Here is a 17,309-nt window from a genome sequence, read left to right as displayed (position 1 = left end):
ACTTCGGGAGCTCAGTCCAGTGCTCCAATGTGGGTCTCTGCCTTTGTTTCCATCAGTTGCTGGATGTAGGTTCTATGATGATATTTAAGACAGTCATGAATCAGACAACAGGGAAGGCCAGTTCAGGTACCCTCTCTACTATTGCTTGGGGTCTTAGCTGGGGTCATCCTTGTGGATTCCTGGGAATTTCTCTAGTGCCAGGTCTCTTTCTAGCCCCATAATGTCTCCCTCAATCAAATTATCTCTTTCCTTGCTCTCCGTCTCTGTCCTTCCCCCATCTCGACCATCCTGTTCCCTCAAGTTCTCCTTCCCTCTCCCCTCTCTATTCCTTCTAGCCTTTTGCCTTTCCTTCTCCCCCCACCCCATGCTTCCAATTTTCTCGGGAGATATTTCTATTTCCCCTTCCCAGGGGGATCTATGTATGTTTCTCTTAGGGTTCTCCTTGTACTTAGCTTCAAAGAGAAGGTCTTCAAGTCTACCTTTTATTCTACCTTTTATTTCCCTCAGTGAGGGGTGACAGGTGGCTCCCCTAATGTTAGAGGCCTGGAGGCATTGGGTGCCTTAACCCTAAAAGTGTTCTAGCTCTTGTTTAGGGTTTCTCAGCCCTTTCCTGTGGCTAGTGTAGCTTTCACCAGGCAGGCCTGGGCTATTATTGTGGGGACTTTTGATCGCTTTACGGTTATTTGTTTGTTTGTTTTGTTTTGTTTTTTTAAGACCTTAACTCCTAATGACAGCACTGTTCCGATTCTTGGCCTTGGTTTGAGACCTCTTGGCTCTTTGAACTCTTCTGGCATCCACGGCTGCAGCCTCTCGCATCTGGTTTGGTCATCTCTCCTCATTCAGTCTCGGTCCTCCGCTCCATCTCGATGCCTCAGCTACTGCTTCTTCGGCTGTCCCAAAACTGGCTGTCCTGTCCCATTTGCAACTTGGCCTGCCTACTGCCTCTGTGCTGTTTCTTTCTTCAGGATACCAGCTCAACCCACATGGCTGACGGTAGGCAAGCAAAGTCTCAGGAGAAGACGTTTGCTGAACCTAAATCTACCACAGAAAGGGAGGCAGCACAGGATCGTCTCTCCCAAGTTGAACCTGAGCAGCTGCTTTCAAAGCCTAAAAGGGGCGCTTCCTCCAAACACAATCTTTGCACCAGCCTCAGCAGTTCCTCCGTTGGCCACCAGGGGACGGATTTCCCAAAGGGGCGCGTCCTCCAAACACAACCTTTGCACCAGCCTCAGCAGTTCCTCCGTTGGCCACCAGAGAACGGATTTCCCTTCTCAACTTGGTGGAAATGGTTGCAGGTTGAATTCGTTCAGCCTTGTGGTAAGAGCCTGGTTCAAACTTTCAAAAAGCCCCAAGACTGTACCTTCCTGAGTTTAAGTAATCAGAAGCAACTTTGTGGTTTTCTCAAGGCCCTAACAGAGCTTTCTGGATAGTCAGTGCTCACGGTGCAGCGGGCTGGTGACTGACAATCCTGCTCAAAGCATTGAGGACAACAAAGGAAGTACAACAGCTGCTAAATAATGGGTCACGTCGCCTTAGCACCCTGGTGTCTTTGCTTACTTACAGAAAATGAGTAACAGAGTGCTTAGAATAAGAAATGTGGACCAATGGTGGAGGCGCACCCCTTTAATCCCAGCACTGAGGAGACGAAGCAGACAGATTCTATGAGTTCCAGGCAGCCCGTCCAGGATACACAGAGAAACTCTGTCTCAAATAAATAGATAAATAAATAAATAAATAAATAAGAGAGAGAGCGAGAGAGAGAGAGAGATAAATAAATGTAAAAAGAAAATTTTAAAAACGATTAGTCCTGGGAGCTGGGGAGATGGTTTACTAGGCAAAGTACTTAATGTACAAACATGAGGCTCTGAATTCAAATCCCCAGCATTCACATAAAAGCCAAGTGAAAAGGTGTGCATCTGTATTGCCAAGATTCCTCCCTGGAGGAGATGCAGACCACACCTACCCCCTCCTTCTACAGTCCCATTGATAAACCAAGGTGCAATTCCACCAGATCTACTCTGGGGATTCAGTGAGTTTATTAGGCTTCCTTACAGAGCAGTGGGTAAGGAGTTACAGGCAAGAGCATGGATACCCTTAAAGCAGACATAATGGAAGGTTGGCAGTCATCCTGGATGTTGACTCCTGTGTAGATAGCATCCCTTCCCTAATTCTTCCTGACCTATATATTCTATCCTTTCTCTGAGACCCTGGGTACACTGGCAGAATTACATACAACAGGTTGCCCCTCCTCTGTGAGGGAGCACCAACGGTCATTGAGCCCAGCCATGAAAGCAGCCCAGGTGGACGGTGACAGAGTGGTTTGGAGGGCAGTCCTCTACAACTCTCTGTAACCCCAACATCAGGGCTGGGGACTCTGTTTCAAAAAGAATAAGATGGAGCACCATCAAGGAAGGCATGTGACTTAAATGTTTGGTCTCTATACATGCACATGTGGTTAAATACACACACGGAATAAATACATACATAAATCATAAAGGTTAACACGAGCAGGGATCAGCCCAGAGAGCAGGGAGTAAGGAGCCACCACCAATACAATCGTCAGGACCCACGTGAGACAGTGTAGGGGTCAGAGGGGCTGGAGACCCATGTCTCCGGAGAGAGCCGGGGCTGGAGGGTGAGGTGTGATAACCCCAGTGAGAGACCATTCTGGGACTCCATCCCTAAACCACAACTTCCTCGTTCCTTTATCCACCTATTCTCCTGAAGCGCACCATTCAACAGCTTCCCAGGAACGGCAGGGTGCGGTGATGTAGTTCCCAAGCCTCTGCATACCTGAAAAATATCTTTCTCTCTGCTTCTGCTCTGTTTACGTGAGCTAGCTGTACTATCTCCTCTTTTTCTGATTGTTTTAGTCATTTGGCCCAGCACAAATGTTAAGAGGGTCAGCGGTCCCCTAGGAGCTGTCTCAGTCACCGCCACAGTTTCTCCCCAATGCTTCCGGGTTTTCTCCACCGGCAGTGTTCTGAAGGCGCCTTGGCCATGGCTCATCCTCTGGTATGGCAGTCTGGTTCACGTCATCTTGGAAGTGCTGGGTGCTTTTGTGGGGAACACGTTCCTGAGTTATTTTTATTACTACAAACTAGGATTCTTCAAACAACAGAACATTAGATTCTCTCATCTCTGGAGGCTAAAAGTCTGAAACCAAGATGGCATGCTACCTCAGAAGCTGCTCGTAAGCCTTGTGTCTTCCCTGGCTGCTAGGGCTCCAGGCGTGTTCTCAGCTTTGTTCTCAGCTCTGCCATCATCCTCACTGGGCCTGCTCTGTGGTGTCTGCTCCTCTCTGTCTCTATCAGGACACTTGCTGTTGAGTGCAGGGCTGTCTGGGTACCCAGGGTAAACCCTTCTCTTTTTTTTAAATATTTATTTATTTATTATGTATACAGCATTCCTTCCATGTATGCCTGCAGACCAGAAGAGGACACCAGACCTCATTATAGATGGTTGTGAGCCACCATATGGTTGCTGGGGATTGAACTCGGGACTTTTGGAAGAGCAGGCAATGCTCTTACCCTCTGAGCCATCTCTCCAGCCCAGGTAACCCCTTCTTAAGATATGCCTAGATGTTTTTTCCCCATAAGGCTATATTCACAGGTCCCAGGGTCAGAGCTTGGATTCATCTCCTCAGGGGCATCATTAATCCCCCTGCAAAGTCTATAACCAAAAGCCAGTCAGGAAAAGTCAGGAATATTTTGCTTGATTTCAACATTGCATTATTGCATATAATACATTTATTGAAATATCACATTAATTCAAAATGTGTGCAACTTGTGGTGTGTGTGTGTGTGTGTGTGTGTGTGTATGAGAGAGAGAGAGAGAGAGAGAGAGAGAGAGAGAGAGAGAGTAGTCACATGGCTGTAGTCCTAACTGAGACTGTGGTGGATCACTTAACCCAGGCGTTCAAGACCAGCAAGACCCTTTCCCTGGAAAGAAAAACAATAGCTAAGTTTTAAGTTATCCCATTCTAGAAGAAAAACATAAGTTAAAGAGAAACGCAGTCACATTACCATGAGGGATTTCTTTTCCAAGGGAATGAGAAGGGAACTCATGGGACACGGCTGTGCGAGGTTGGAATGCTGGGCGCCAGAGCAGGCCTGGCTTTGAGAACTTCCTGGTCACATTCAAGCCCCGTCCCGCTTTGACTTCTCGGTGGGAACTGTAATCTAGGTGCTCCTGTTAGAGTCATTATCAGCTCCTGTCTGCCTCTGAGCCAGACAGACAAAGCCTCTAGCACATCCACTTATCCAAAGAAACTGTTTGTGCCTGTTTGAACCTTGTTTCCCTGGGAACCTTGGGTTCTCAGAGCCCATTGGACAGAAGTCAGATGCCTTTCATTAAGATGGCAGGACGAACCTGACGCTCAGCCAGGACAGAAAGAGAAAAACCATCAAGGGGTGAGCTGTATGAGACAGACTCAAGGGACCAACCTCAGACCGTGTCTCCGTCTCCCAGAATGGGCTGCCTGAAGAAGACCCTGTCTTTCCTCCTTATTTTTGTGTCCATATATGCACGTGGAACTCCGTTGCAGGAAACTGACCCAGTTAGGCAAAGAAAACCATTTTTTGAGAGGCTCCGTCGACTAGAAGAGCAGGTAGGTGAAAACCACTTGGGCAGTTGGTTGTATAAAGCCAGTAGCACGTAGCCGATGATGTTACACAGAGAGCTGCTATCTGTGTTCGCTGGATATGGCAGTTGGTTTGCTATCCTTGCTGGAAGCTGACGATAATCTCACCTGTTTTTGGAAATCAGGTAAGCATTTGCTAGGCTCTGCTCTAAAGTCCAAACAGAATATGTGTTTGGGAAGATGCAGGAAATTTAAAGGACTCTCTAGGAGACCCAGAAAGCATAGATGGAGAAGCCTGGGTAGCAACGGTGCAGGGCAGTGTCCATAGGTATGGGGGTTGTGAGAGCACTGGTTTACCTCAAAGCAGGACATATGTCCTGCCCAAGGATCCCACTTGGATCTGTAGGCAGTGCCCCAGCCCAAGCACTTTCTATAGTAATGCTGATACAGTCAGGCATGGTAATTTCCCACAATCCCAATGCTCAGAAGATCCAAGTAAGATCTTCTGTGAGTTTGAGGCTAATTTGAGTGACGTAGTAAGTTCTAAGCCAGTCTGGGCTACTGAGTGAGGCTCTGCTTCAAAACAAACAAGAAAAAAAACAGAAAAGGAGCCGGAGCCGGGTGTGGTGGCACACTCTTTTAATCCTAGCATTCAGAAGGCAGGGGCAGGCAGATCTCTGTGAGTTCAAGGCCAGCCTGGTCTAAACGTAGAGTTCCAATACAACCAGGGCCATTACACAGAGAAACATCATCTTGAAAAAAACCAACACTCCCCCCCCCAAAAATTCTAAAAGGCTAAGGTTGCTCAATGGCAGAGTGCTGCAGCCTTGCCTAGAATGAGCAAAATCCTAGATTCGGTTCCCAGAACCGTGAAATCATAAATAAATAATAAACAAAGGCATTTGGAACCGGAGAGAGCACTAACTACTTCCAGAAGACCCAGGTTCCTTCTCAGCGCCCACATGATGGTTCAAAATCATTCATAACTCCAGGTCCGGGGGTCTCCAAAGGCATTGACTACATACATAGTATACATCCATACATACATACGTACATGCAGGCAGGCAAAACACTCATACACATAAAATTAAATAGATAAATACATACATCTAAATTATTTTTATGACAGGGTTCTCCATGTAATCCTGGCTGTTCTGAAACTTGTTCTGTAAATGAAACTGGCCTAGAACTAAAATATTGTTAGATGCACTCATACCAACAGCTCATCGTCAGTCCCCTCAGATCGTAGGAGTAACCCTGGGGGCCACGGCAGTGAGAAAACTGGCTGTGATCTTCCAGAGGGAAAGATGGCAGCCAGGGCCGTGAGTCTGGAGCCCACATCTTACACCATGCAGCTGTGGCACCTGAGGGCAGTCACCCCCTTTGTACCTGGCCCTTTGGGATTAGTCATGATAATCCGCCCACATGTCCTAGCATGGGGACAAGGATGAAATTGGTCAGTCTATATCCAGGGCCTTTGCTTTTTTTTTTTTTTTTTTTTTAAATACTTATTTATTATGTATACAATATTCTGTCTGTGTGTATGTCTGCAGGCCAGAAGAGGGCACCAGACCTCATTACAGATGGTTGTGAGCCACCATGTGGTTGCCGGGAATTGAACTCAGGACCTTTGGAAGAGCAGGCAATGCTCTTAACCACTGAGCCATCTCTCCAGCCCCAGGGCCTTTGCTACATGCAGAATAAATAACTGCTTCTGAAGTACACTTAGGATAGCTTCACTCCAACCCCGTGATAGCTGTGCTCTCTTTACAGTTTCAGAGACTCCAACAGGTGACCTTAACACACCTGCAGGACATTGCTAACAACTATAACGTGTACTACAATGTGGATGCCCGCTTCCAGAGCCTGGTGGAAGAGAGCCAAGCCATAGCCCTAGCGGTGAACCAGTCTCAAGCCGCCATACAAGAGGATGTGGCTCACCTAAAAACTTGGTTTAGGAAGAACCAGCGCAGGAGCAAGAAGGTGGATGCCCAGCTTCAAGCCTTGAACCTCTCCCTGAGCACAAACAGCAGGCAGTGGGTGGAGGAGGAAAGGGAGCAGAAGGCACAGAGAGAGGCTACAGCAAACCTGACCCTGGGCCTTAGGGCCCTACAGGATGCGCTGGCCAGCCTGTCACAGCAAGTCCACAGCCAGGAGGCCAGGCTTGCTGCTCTTGAGGGGCAGATGCAAAGGGCCTCCCCTGGTGCTGTGGCTCCGGGGCTGACTACAGTCCCAACCCCCACTCAGCTTGCTCAGCGAGGCCCAGGTTCCTTGCAACTGCGGAGAAGCAGCCAGACATCCAGGGCTTCACTCCACCGCGGGAGTCCCCCCCAAGACTTCACTGTCCGTGTCCAGAAGACACAGAAGTTCCGAGCCCCAAGCAGCCATCAAGCAGCTCCACCAAGGACCCAGCAAGGACCAGGAAACAGTAAGTGACGCAAGCTTGTCGCCTCCCTATCCAATTCCAGGTTTCCCTAGCAATACCTGAGGTTATGATGTCATTTCCCACCGCTGTCACCCCAAAAAGCTTTCCCCCCCGAGGGCCATATGCCCAACGCCAGAAGAGAGAATGGCCCAGCCTTGCTAGTTGCAGGTCCTCAGCAGGTCAGGGCACAGGGCAGAAGGACCGCTTCTGCAGTGATTGAATCAGGAGCCCCAGATGAGGAGCTGTGTGAAGCATATGAGAGTCCTGGGGTCTCGGAGGAGCACAAGTGAAATAGTTTAGTTTATGGTTGTGCAGGAGCCTAGAAAAACGGGCAGAAACAGCTGGTGACTTTTATAGTCCTAATCTGGCACAATATAATTTTATATTCCTGATCACATTTCCTTGCCTCCTAAAATCTCACTGCTTGAGCTCTTCAGAGAGGCACAATCTCCTCTACTTGTCTAGGACAGTACCCATCCCAAATCCTGCTGGCTTATGATGCCCTCCTCCTTACTGATCCTGGGCTCAGTCACGCACAGCAGATTTCTCAATTTAAGATCAACTGAGGAGTGCCCAGGCAAGCGGGTACCAGCCGCTAGAGGGAAGAGGGGTCTAGTGCCGCCTGCTTAACTGTGATTCATGGATGAGTTCTAAAGGCAACTTATGCTGAAAATGGACCCCAAGGATTTATTTTCTATAGAATCATCCTAGATTCTCTGGCTGATAATAGTCACCAGAGGCTAGAGAGAAAGGCAGGGGAGTCAGAGTTGGAGGACACTTGAGGACAGAGGGAGAGCTTAGGAGGATGTGGTGTGGAGCTGGGCAGAGCCAGGAGCCAAGGCCTTCAGGGAGGGTGCCTACCAGTTCCAGACAGAATGAGCTCCTCTGAGCCTCGGGGGTGTGTGTGTGTGTGTGTGTGTGTGTGTGTGTGTGTGTGTGTGTGTGAAGCTGTGTGTGTGTGTGTGTGTGTGTGAAGCTGTGTGTGTATGTGTGTGTGTGTGTGTGAAGCTGTGTGTGTGTGTGTGTGTGTGTGAAGCTGTGTCTGGAATCCTGTGAAACCAGTTTCAAGTTTATGACCTCCAAGAGAGGGCTGGCTTAAGTGGAAAGCCTTGTAACAGAGTTACAGCTGCTACGGGGAGCTCAGACAGAGGCTCCCTTGGTTTTGAGGTGCCTCCTAGACAGACGGCTGGGTCACACATAGGGGATCCATCCACCTCCTAGAAGTTATCCTCAGTCCTTATCTGTAGAGCAGAAGCGTTCAGGTTGTGAATACAGAGGAAGGAGTGTGAGGTAAGCATTCCAAAGACCCTGGGTGGTGTCGGTGAGAGCCAGGGCCAGGCCTGCAGCAGGACACTTCTGAACTGCCTCATGCTCGGGGATAACTCTCTTTCCTCTGTTTCCAGTTTGCAGCATGGGCCCAGTGCTAATTTTTCCCAATGCCTCCACTGAAAATGTGATCTTTCTTAGCCCGGGCTTCCTCGTGCCGTTACGAGCTCTGTCCTTCTGCAGTTGGGTTCGCATGGCCTCTGGCCACCTGGGTACCCTCCTTTCCTATGCCACCAAAGACAATGACAACAAGCTAGTACTGCATGGCCGAGACTCCCTGGTCCCTGGCACTATCCACTTTGTGATTGGCGACCCGATCTTCAGGGAGCTGTCCCTGCGTCCGCTCCTGGATGGTCAGTGGCACCACATTTGTATCATCTGGACATCCATGGAGGGCAAGTACTGGCTCCACATAGACCGAAGGATAGTAGCTACTGGCTCCCGCTTCAGAGAGGGCTACGAGATCCCTCCTGGAGGGTCCCTTGTGCTGGGTCAGGAACAAGACACTATGGGGGGTCAGTTTGACAGCTCTGAGGCCTTTGTGGGGAGCATATCTGGCTTGGCCATCTGGGATCGGGCACTGATCCCTAGAGAAGTGGCAAACCTTGCCACTGGGAAAGAGCTCCCGACAGGTGCCATTCTGACTCTGACCAATGCCACATCCGTGGGTGGATTCGTGCAGAGGGCCAACTGCACCTGTCTGGAGCAGTGTCCATAAGGCTGCCACACACGGGCTGCACCACAGTGAAGACCAGCAGGAAGGGCAAGCCTCCGCATCAACACATTCCAAAGCATTCCCCTGCCGCCAGTGCGGGTCTGTGCGCTTGGGCTCTGCCGTAGACTCCTGCACGGAGGTTGGGAGGAGATGGAAAGTGGACACTGCATGTTTCTGTTGCTATGGAACCCTTCTTTCGTTTGGTTGGGTTTTTGTGGTCTTGTTTGTTTATTGATTTCTGAGACAGGGTCTCACTCTGTGGGTCTTATTGGTCCAGAACTTGCTCTGCATCCCAGGCTGTCCTCAGTCTCACAGCAGTCTGCCTCTAGAGTGCCCAGGTTCCAGATGTGAGTCACCAATTCCTCTTCCACCCTCCCTCCCTCCCTTCCTTCTCTTTTGACAGTTTCTCACTGTCTGTCGTCTAGATTGTTTGAATTCATGATCCTCCGGCCCCTTGAGTGCTGAGACCCCCTGACTTTCACAGTGACATTGAAAGGTCGTTTTCACATCATTGTAACATGCTGTTCTGTCACCCGGCTGAGCTGGTGGACAGGAACACTGGGCTTGAGGAGCCTTTCTTCTAACTCACCTCTGCATCCACGAAAAGCTGTCAGACAGATGAGAGGCCAGTTCCTGGGGACCCTCTAGAAACTATGTAGGAAGTAGTTGTACCATATTTGTCTCCTCCCTAAAGACTCACGGAAGCTTACCTGTGGATGTGGATGTTCCAACATTACTCTCCTGAAAAAGGCTTAACATTTGCTGGGCAGGAGTGGTGCACACCTTTAATCTCAGCACGTGGGAGGCAGAGGCAGGCAGATCTCTGTGAGTTCAAGGCCAGCCTGGTCTACAGAGCTAGTTCCAGAACAAGCTCCAAAAAGGCTTAACATTCTCTCCCCGTCTCCTTAAGGCTTGACAGTCTGTTCTCTCTCCCCCTTTCCCAGGAGCCCTGGGCATTACCTGCAGGTCAGCTGATCATTTTTTTTTCCTATTTTCCTGTGGTAGCTGTTGAAGCTTCCAGAACTACCATTAAACATCCACTAGCAATGCTTTAAAATGTAATTTATGAGGCATAATTTTCATATTATAATATGTGCCTTTTTGCTGTTGCTGTTGTTGTTTGTTTTTTGAGATAGCATTTCTCCTGGTAACAGCCCTGACTGTCCTGGAACACCACCCGGAATACCATCAACTTCCGGCTAAGATATACCCTTTTAAAATTTTTGAAAGGTTTTAATAAAAGTGCTGAGTTGTGCAACCATCACAATCTAGTTTTATTTCTTTGTTTGTTTGCTTGTTTGTTTTTCAAGACAGGGTTTCTCTGTGTAATAGTCCTAGCTGTCTTGCTTTGTAGACCAGGCTGGCTTTGAATTTACAGAGATCCACTTGCCTCTGCCTCCTGAGTGCTGGGATTAAAAGCACACAACAATCTAGTATTAGCACTTCCATTCATTAGCTGTTGGACATTTTTTAAAAAGCTCATTTATTTTTATTTTATTTTCATTCGTGTTTTGCCTGTATGTATGTCTGTGTGAGGATATCGGATGTTGGAGTTACAGACAGTAACATGTTAGCTGCCTTATGGGTGCAGGGAATTGAACCCAGGTTCTCTGGAAGAGCAATCAGTGAGTTCAACTGCTGAGCCATCTCTCCAGTCCTTGCTGATGGACATTTTGATGGTTCTAGTTTTTTTAGTAATGTAAATAAAGTTGCTATGACCATTCTTACATTATGTACACATGTCATTGAGTAAGTGGATATGTTTTTATTTATCCTGTGAAAATACTCATGATCAAATGGACTATATAGTAAATTCATATCTAGGAATCGAAGGAAACTTGCAAACTGTTTTCTAAAGTTGATGCCCAATATATATCCCCGTCAGCACATGTGATGGATTCCCTTTCTCAGCATCCTTGGCAAACCCTGGCTTTGTCTATTTGACAAATTCAGATTCCAAATGGAGCCATTATGAAGCAACAACCAACAAACAAAACAAAGCATCAGGATGGAGAGAAGGCTCAGTAGTTAAGAGCACTTGCTGCTCTTTCAGAGGACCTAGGTCCAGTTCCCAGCTATTAGGACAGCTCACAACCTTCTGTCACTCCAGTTCCAGGGATTTCAGTGCCTTTCTGTGGCCTCTGTGGATGTCATGCCAGCACACATCAGCACACATGACGTGCACATACATACACACAGGTACTCACACACATACAATAAAAATGGATCTTTTTTTAAAACGTGTTTTGACAGTTTGATGATTAAAAAAGGCATTTGTGCTTTCAGTTTTGGTGTGCTTTTGAAAAATTACCTTTATTACACTGAAAAACACCCAGAGAAGACCCACAATCAAGATCTTCAAGTCAAGAGTCCATTGTTATAGCCAGGAAAACAGGCAAAGGGACACAGAGAGGCCCACTGAGCCTGGGGACAGAAATGCTCCTCAGAATGTACCCTCTCTCCCTCTTTAAAAACAAAGGATTGAGGACTAGAAAGATGGCTCAGGGGTTAACAACATTGACTGCTCTTCCAGAGGACCCAAGTTCAATTCCCAGCACCTACATGGCAGCTCACAACTGTCTATAATTGCAGTTCTAGGAGACCTGACACCATGGTAAAACACAAAAGCACATAAATTAGAAATAAATAAATTAAAACACGAAGGATTTATTTTATTTTGAATCATGTATATATCTATGTGGATCTATGTGAGTGCGTGCTATGTGGCCCACAGAAGCCAGAGCTCTTTTGAGGATGAAGTTGAAATTGTTTATGAGCGACCTCTTGTGGGTGTTGGGAAGAGAACTCCAGGCTGCTAAAGGAGCAGTGAGTTCTCTTGACCACTGAGCCATCTCTCTAGCCCCCTCCCTTCCTTTTGTTCTCCTTCCTTCACAGTAATTTTAGGTCCAACAGAATCTTTCTTGACCCAGTTGTACTCTAAGATGCTAGCAACTCGCAGAAGTAACAGGGACGTGGTCATCCAGCTTGCTATCTAGTAAACGTGAGGATTAACGGTGGGGAGTAAACAGAGAAGGCATGCTTTAGAAAAAGTTATTAAGGGCTGGAGAGATGGCTCAGAGGTTAAGAGCATTGCCTGCTCTTCCAAAGGTCCTGAGTTCAATTCCCGGCAACCACAACCATCTGTAATGAGGTCTGGTGCCCCCTTCTGGCCTGCAGACATACACACAGACAGAATATTGTATACATAATAAATAAATATTAAAAATTATTTAAAAGTGAGAAATTAAGAAAAAATGGAAGCTGGACAGTGGTTACTCTTGCCTTTAATCCCAGCTCTTGGGAGGCAAAGGCAGGTGGATCTCTGTGAGTTCAAGGTCAGCCTGGTCTACAGAGTGAGTTCCAGGACAGATACCCAGTCTCAAAAATAACTGAGATGGGAGGGGAATGGAATGAAAGAAATTCCTAAGAGAAGGAAAAAAATCATTGGGTTCTTTTGTATGTGGAGTTTATAAAGGGCTATGGCAGGAATGGGACAAAGGCTGAGGTAAGCTCTATGAGACTGGCCCGTTCTCCAGATGCACTAGCGACTGAGCTGCTGAGCAGGCTGCCGTGCTCAGTTAATTCCCCTGGCCCGGGCATGAATATGAGCTGAGCATGTGCTGCGTGTCAGATTAGCTATGGTTAAACTTCTTTCCCTTGTCCGTTTCCGGCTCCAGCTTTTTCATCGTTGTTGACTTCCACCATCTGAGAGCTGTCATTCACTTAGCCAGCTTGCTGTCTGACAAGTGCTGCCAATTATACTGAGCTCTCTGAATTCTCAAGAAATAGCTGCTGTTGTTCTTAACTATTCGTAGTTTACCTTGTTGTCTAGGGAATGGTCTGAGGTTTCTTTCCTGATGTGTGTAGAGGCTTTGTTAGACGTTCTCTGTTACAATGAGTTACATGAGGAGCAAGAATATATGAAAGGGCAATACTGCTTGATAAACATTTATAAACAGGCTGGGGGTGGGGGAAGACAGTCCATCCTCAGTGACCCAGAGCCTGGTCCCTCCTCTTATCTCAGCAGCTCAGTTATCTTTTCTTTCTTTTGTTCTCTTTTTCTTCCTTCCTTCCTTTCTTTCATTCTTTCTTTTTTCTTTTTTAGACAGGGTCTCATTATGTCGCTTTGGCTGTCCTGGAACTCACTCTTCAGACCAGGCTTAGATGTGTTAAGTCCTTCTGTATATGTATGGCTTTTATTGGTTAATGAACAAAGAAGCAGCTTTGGCCTGTGATAGGGCAGAATAGAACTAGGTGGGAAAACTAAACTGAATGTTGGGAGAAAATAGGTGGAGCCAGTGAGAAGCCATGTAGCCACCACAGGAGACAGATGCCTCTGCTGAAACTTTGCCCGTAGGCCACAACCTCATGGTGATGCACAGATTAATGAAGATGGGTTAGTTTAGGATATAAGAGCTGGCTAGAAATATGTCTAAGCTATTGGCCAAACAGTATTGCGAATAATATAGTTTCTGTATGATTATTTTGGGTCAGAGCATCCTGGAAGGAACGAACAGCCTCCGACTACACAGGCTGATCTCAAACTCACAGAGATCCACCTGCCTCTGCCTCTGGGATTAAAGGCATGTACCACTCTACCTGGCACTGGTTTGGTTATCACAGGCCTATTATCCATTTTTGCAGTATTTCAGGCCTTGCCACCTCAACACAATCTTCCTTTTAACCTCAGTGTTCATTCTCACTGTAACACTTGTGAGTGTCTTGCAGTTTTCACTATGTGCCCCTCTCTGCCTACAGAAAGCTAACTCCTGCATCATTGGTTTGGACTTCTGTTTGTAAAAGAGTATCACTGAATAATTTGGGTTGGTACCCTCCCATCTCACCTCAGTTTTCCAAATGCTGGGATTATTGACTCATGCCACCACATCCCTTTTTCATTTCAAAAGTAAAACATGGTTCTGGAGAGACGGCTCAAGGATTAAGAGCACTGGCTGCTCTTCTAGAGAACCTGGGTTTGATTCCCAGCACACACATGGCAGCTCATAACCATCTGTCACTCCGGTTTCGGAGGATCTGATGCCCCTTTCTGGCTTCCACAGGTATTAGGCACACACATGGTGTATATAATGCAAGCAAAATACACACATAGATTTTTTCTAAAAACTCAAAACCAAGAAAGCAGACTAGAGGTAACACACACCCAGTGTTAATCAAACCATGTCCCTAAGGCCTCCCGCACTCTATGTACCGTAACCTCCATTCTGCAGAGGTTCCATTTCCATCTGGCCACCTTGTCATTCAGGGGGAGGCAGACGGCAGTATGCAGCGCCCTCCCCACTAGCGCTACCATGGGAACAGGGCTCTAAATTAGCCCTTTCTTTGTCTTTGTCCGGCTCTCATGTAGCCCAGGCTGGGCTTGAATTCACTGTGTAGTGAGGATGACCCTGGACTCTTGGCCCTCCTTCCTTCATCTCTGGTGCTGGAATCACAGGTGTTTCCCAGAAGCGCTCCATGCACCACGCTAGGCAAGCACTTCACCACCTGAGCCACACCCCAGCCCCCTGCATGAGCCTCCTAACAGCATCTTTCCAACCTCTTGGTGTGCCCAGGGCTCTAGGCTTCCAGTTAAAATCAGCGTCCTAGGCCGCCTGTTCCTGAGTCAGAGCCAGGCAGACTGGATTGTAGAACTGGAAACTCCCCATGGACACCTCATGCTGTGATCTTGAATCACCCACTGCCTTCTGCTTCCCCAAGAACCCGAGCTTCTGGTCTCAAGCACATCCAGCTGAGAGCCCCTCTTCCTCAAACCTCCCTCCCTTCTTTGCCTCCCTTGACACATTCTGGAATGTTTTTTTTGGGGGGGGGGCTTCATTTCATTCTGGCTCTGAGGAGAGTGGGGAGCAGCATCTTCCTCCTGGAAAGAGCCACGTTCTAGTGATTGCTGGAGGGACAACATGGTCCCTTGTATTGCTGTTCTGTTCAAGACCCCTAGCAGCAAGTAGGAGTTGAACCTCCAATGGTTTCATTACAAATTCTTGCTCTCAATCTCATATCTCAGACTAGAATAACTGGAAGTAACCAGGCAAACAGAGGCTCAGAGCCAGAACAGAGCAGAACAGAACACTGAAGAGCATCACTTGTGGACTCTTCCCAGCTTTCAGGTGTTTGAAATGGCCTAGGGGAACTGAGATAGCACACTGCAGACCTCGGGACTTACTTCAGCGGACTGCACAGTGGGCTGCTGCATCCAGGAGACACTGTGGGGCCAAAAGGAACTCCAGGAAGGCAGAACACTTTAGATGGGGTCAACTAACGGTGCTGGAGGCAGTACGGCAGGACCCCAAGGACAGATAGAGATCTGGGACAGGCCATCATAGGAAGTTTGTTAGATTTGGAAACCTGACAGTCTGAGCATATCGGTGACTCAGCCTCCAAGTAAGGTCAGCAAAAGTCATCTGTACATTTGAACCATGAGACTCACTCTTTCTAATGCCACTAGACTCTTACTTTATCTGTATCCATTACATTGTTACAATCCTGGTCCTGGAAGGAGCCAGTCCCAACAAGAAGCCTTTGGTTCTCCCATACTCCACTTGTCCACTCCTGTCCATTTCTCCTCTTACAAGGACTAGGGTGGGGATCAACGATGGAGTCCTTGTCTGACGTGTGTAAGGTCTTGAGTTTAATCTTAGTATACAAAATGTTAGTAAAAATAGAATAAGTTGAAGACCTTGGTCTGTCTGGAGCTGTAAGGATTGTACCACCTTGGCAACAAGGGTTATGGAGATCATCGACTCTCCCAGATGTGACCCTTTGCCCTGGGACTTTTCATGTCCGCTCCTGCATCCTCACTGTGCCCCACACCTCTACTCTGCTTAGTTTTCTGCCCGTCCTTTCTTTCCCCGTCCCCTATCATCCAGCAAGACCCAAGCCTGTGCATTCAGTTCAACTGACAACTTGTTGAGCTTTTACTGTGTGCCGAGAATAACGAAACCAGGCGGTGGTGGAAGACAGGCTCACGCTTTTAGTACCAGCACTTGGGAGGCAGAGGCAGGTATGTCTCCGTGAGCTAGTTCCAGGGCAGCCAAGGCTACATAGAGAAACCCTGCCTTTAAGGAAGGAAGGAAGGAAGGAAGGAAGGAAGGAAGGAAGGAAGGAAGGAAGGAAGGAAGGAATAGTGGTTCCTGACCCTGAAGAACCAGAGAAGAGGGGATTTCTTGCCTCTGAACCTCTAAGCAGCTTGCTGTCTGTCCTAGTTGCAAAGAAATTGTAATCAAAGTTGGGTTGGTTTTTGTTTGTTTGTTTGGTTTTGGTTTTGATTTTTCAAGGCAGATTTCTCTGTGTAGCCCTGGCTGTCCTGGAACTCACTCTGTAGTTCATGCTGACCTCAAACTCAGCAATCTGCCTGCTTCTGCCTCCCAAGTGTTGGGATTAAAGGAGTGCACCACCATTACCTGGTTTCTGAACAAAGTTTTGAAGGTAAGCAGATTTAAGTTCAAGCCCCATTGAACACCAATGACCTTAGTCAGATAAGCCATCTTCATTTTCCAACCTCTGTGCCCAGCAGTACAAAAGAGGGTCATAATATCCTTGTCACCATCCTGCAAAGTAACAAAGTCTAGGTTCATCAATGATAAAAATATACCTAGTTGGAAGGAATCTTACTTTTGGTATTACACACACACATACGCACGCATGCGCGCACACACACACACACAGTCACACACACACATGCACGCACTCACATACACACACGTGCACACACATGCACACACACTCACTTACTTGCAGAGTAATTGTGGGGAAAATCAGAACCCCATTTGACTTCCTTCCTCTTATTCTGTGTTTAGTTTTGGTTTTACTTAAAATTATGTGAAGAGAAGGAGGTTTCCTGTAACCTCCCACCCTTAGATGTTAAGGAAAAATTTAAACTTTTTTAATTTGGAAAATTTCAAGTCCTCAAAAAGTTGCAAGGTAACATATTTTATCTGTATATATACATATATATTCTAGACTCTTTATTAACTTTCTTAGTACATGATTTTATTGTTATTTGAAAGTCTGATCAGGGCTGGAGAGATGGCTCAGAGTTAAGAGCACCAGCTGCTCTTTCAGGGGACCCTGGTTCAAATCCCAGAACCCACATGGCAACTCAGAACTGTATGACTCCAGTTCCAAGGGATGTAACAGTCTCACACAGACATACATGGAGGTAAAACACCAATGCACATAAAGTAAAAATAAAATAAATTATAAAAAAGGAATGTCATCTACATAAAATGCTAGTATTACATGGAGGA

At 47.2% G+C, this 17,309-nt stretch overlaps 1 protein-coding gene across 2 annotated transcripts; it reads left to right on the top strand.

The window, feature by feature from the left end:
• Positions 1-4,242: 4,242 nt before the first annotated feature.
• On the top strand, positions 4,243-10,315 carry Ptx4 (pentraxin 4). 2 transcript variants are annotated; one of them, XM_048436164.3, is made up of 4 exons: positions 4,243-4,609; positions 6,356-6,565; positions 6,830-7,010; positions 8,411-10,315. In XM_048436164.3, the coding sequence occupies exons 1-4, from the start codon at positions 4,472-4,474 to the stop codon at positions 9,049-9,051; spliced, it is 1,170 nt and encodes a 389-aa protein (XP_048292121.1). In that variant the 5' UTR covers positions 4,243-4,471; the 3' UTR covers positions 9,052-10,315. The 2 variants fall into 2 exon arrangements, with proteins under 2 accessions (XP_048292121.1, XP_048292120.2); XM_048436163.3 differs by having other exon boundaries at positions 6,356-7,010.
• Positions 10,316-17,309: the final 6,994 nt, after the last annotated feature.

Source organism: Myodes glareolus, chromosome 9, assembly GCF_982192425.1.
Source record: "Myodes glareolus chromosome 9, mMyoGla1.1, whole genome shotgun sequence".
Taxonomy (NCBI): domain Eukaryota; kingdom Metazoa; phylum Chordata; class Mammalia; order Rodentia; family Cricetidae; genus Myodes; species Myodes glareolus.
The sequence above is the reverse complement of the archived record's forward strand: the minus strand, read 5'-3'. Positions and strand labels throughout refer to the sequence as shown.

Coding starts and splice junctions, on each gene's coding strand:
- Ptx4 (XM_048436163.3), top strand. CDS start 4,472: ATGGGCTGCCTGAAGAAGACCCTGTCTTTCCTCCTTATTTTTGTGTCC. Junction 4,610..6,355: donor TCCGTCGACTAGAAGAGCAG/GTAGGTGAAAAC, acceptor CTCTCTTTACAG/TTTCAGAGACTCCAACAGGT. Junction 7,011..8,410: donor CCAGCAAGGACCAGGAAACA/GTAAGTGACGCA, acceptor CTCTGTTTCCAG/TTTGCAGCATGGGCCCAGTG.